This window comes from Stegastes partitus, unplaced genomic scaffold (assembly GCF_000690725.1).
Source record: "Stegastes partitus isolate 25-593 unplaced genomic scaffold, Stegastes_partitus-1.0.2 Scaffold1025, whole genome shotgun sequence".
In the NCBI taxonomy this organism is placed as follows: Eukaryota; Metazoa; Chordata; class Actinopteri; family Pomacentridae; genus Stegastes; species Stegastes partitus.
Genome location: NW_007578756.1, coordinates 235,069 through 236,961, shown reverse-complemented (window position 1 = coordinate 236,961; position 1,893 = coordinate 235,069). Strand labels below are relative to the sequence as shown.

General features: G+C 39.6%; 1 protein-coding gene across 1 annotated transcript in view; it reads left to right on the top strand.

Moving 5' to 3' along the window:
* LOC103367200 (glutamate receptor 2-like) overlaps positions 1-1,893 on the top strand; it is a gene marked incomplete at its 5' end in the record, with an annotated part of 58,626 nt that overhangs the window by 19,387 nt on the left and 37,346 nt on the right. The window contains one exon of the mRNA XM_008295158.1: positions 1,156-1,354. Within this exon, the coding sequence (XP_008293380.1) occupies positions 1,156-1,354 (199 nt within the window). The remainder of the gene's footprint in view (positions 1-1,155; positions 1,355-1,893) is intronic.

Below are 1,893 nucleotides of genomic sequence, written 5' to 3'. Positions count from 1 at the left end.
CTCTAACACTTGCCTTCTTTCAGCACAAGAACCACGTGGAGATTCAATGGAGCCTGAAGACTCCAGACAGTGAGACAGAACCTTCACCTTGCAGCCTGAGTCTCAACTTCTTGGGTTTGCAGGCATTTCTCTGGACCTGATTTTAAATAAACCCAACATTAACCTTCCCAGTGGTGTGGTCTTTGTAAAAGTGTTTAAATGCTGTGTTTGAATGAGATTACTGCTTGTATTTTTTATTGTTGTTGCTGACTTCAACCAGCACTCTTTTTCACCAGTCTGTGTCAATGAGAAACAACCAAACACTCCTATCATTTTCTCAGAGCGACTGGAGCATCATCATGCAGCACAGCAAACTATGGTGGAGAAAGCACTGATGACTGTAGATTACTTAGGTCCTAAATTACACTGGGATTACTGAAACAACATGGTGTGTGTAGAAATGAATCTGAATTTTACAACATCCTTTTCCCTCCCCTCCCTCTGAGTATATCAATAATGACTGGGATGTGGTTGCTCTTTACTACCATCAAAGTTGAGGAACATTAAAAATAAATCAAAGCAATAAACAGCAGCGTGTTTTTTAACCCATCTAATGTCAACCTAAAGTATGTCAACAAGGCAACACTGTTAACACTAATCCTCAAATACTGGCGAAGTTCTCTTTACTTATTAAAAATATTGATGTAATTAGCTACATGCACATGTCAGTATTGCAAATCAATTCATGTATTGATTAGTAATTAAAATCTCAGTTGTAAATCACATGCTTCTTACCCCTCCCTTAAACTATTTCCCTGCACAGGACAACATCATAAAACAAACGACTGTAAATTTAAAAAACAACATAACCCCTGCATCCTGTGGGTCACTGCATTCGTCCAGGATGGTGTTGGAAGATTTTAATGTGATGTAATGTTGTTGATTAAGCAGCAAGACAACCATTTTGTGCCTATGGGTTTTGTTAGTTTTATGTAGACAGCATACAGTGTAATAAAATTGTCACAAAGTGTAGAAATACAACTGGTCCATGGACTCATTTCCCTAAACTTTGCACTGGGCAGTGAACCTATGAATATCTCATCTGATTACTCAAGTGATGAGCAATAACTGTAAAACAGGAATCTGATCTCTTTGTTTTTGTGTGTGTGTGGGCAGGTCTCTTTCAGGTCGTATAGTGGGAGGAGTGTGGTGGTTTTTTACTCTGATCATCATCTCATCATACACTGCCAACCTGGCTGCCTTCCTGACAGTCGAGAGGATGGTTTCTCCCATTGAGAGTGCTGAAGACCTGGCTAAACAGACGGAGATAGCATATGGAACACTGGACTCTGGCTCCACCAAGGAGTTCTTCAGGGTAAGGGCTTCTTCAGTGTTAACTGCAGGTTACCACGAAGATAAACTACAGTTTCAGATGATGCAAAGCAGGAAGCATACAAAAAGGGTTATAAATGAAAGGACAAGCAAACATGTTAAGTGTTGTTCCAGTGCAGGTTTGCAGAAGAACCTTACTTCTCTTTGCCATGGATTCTCTGAGTGCATGGAACTCCAGAGGAGAGATGAACAGCATTGTTTCAAAAGATATTCCATCATATTGTGTTTGGCGATAATGGCATATTCCACTTTATAAACCAGAAGAAGAAGACAAAATTGAAAGGAGAGAAAAGGATGTTTGTGCTTTTGCTGAAAATATAAATGCAGTGACAGACGTGATGGTACAGGATTAATCCTTAACACTACCACTTAGGTTTCACTGGAAAAATTGGGAATCTGTGCAACAGCTATGTTTGCTGTGCAGTTATAGCATCCAGGTTAGTAAAGCTGTGCATGATCGTCACAGTGACACATCTAAAGATGTAAATGATTTCAAATAACTAATGAAGTTACCTGCTGTGC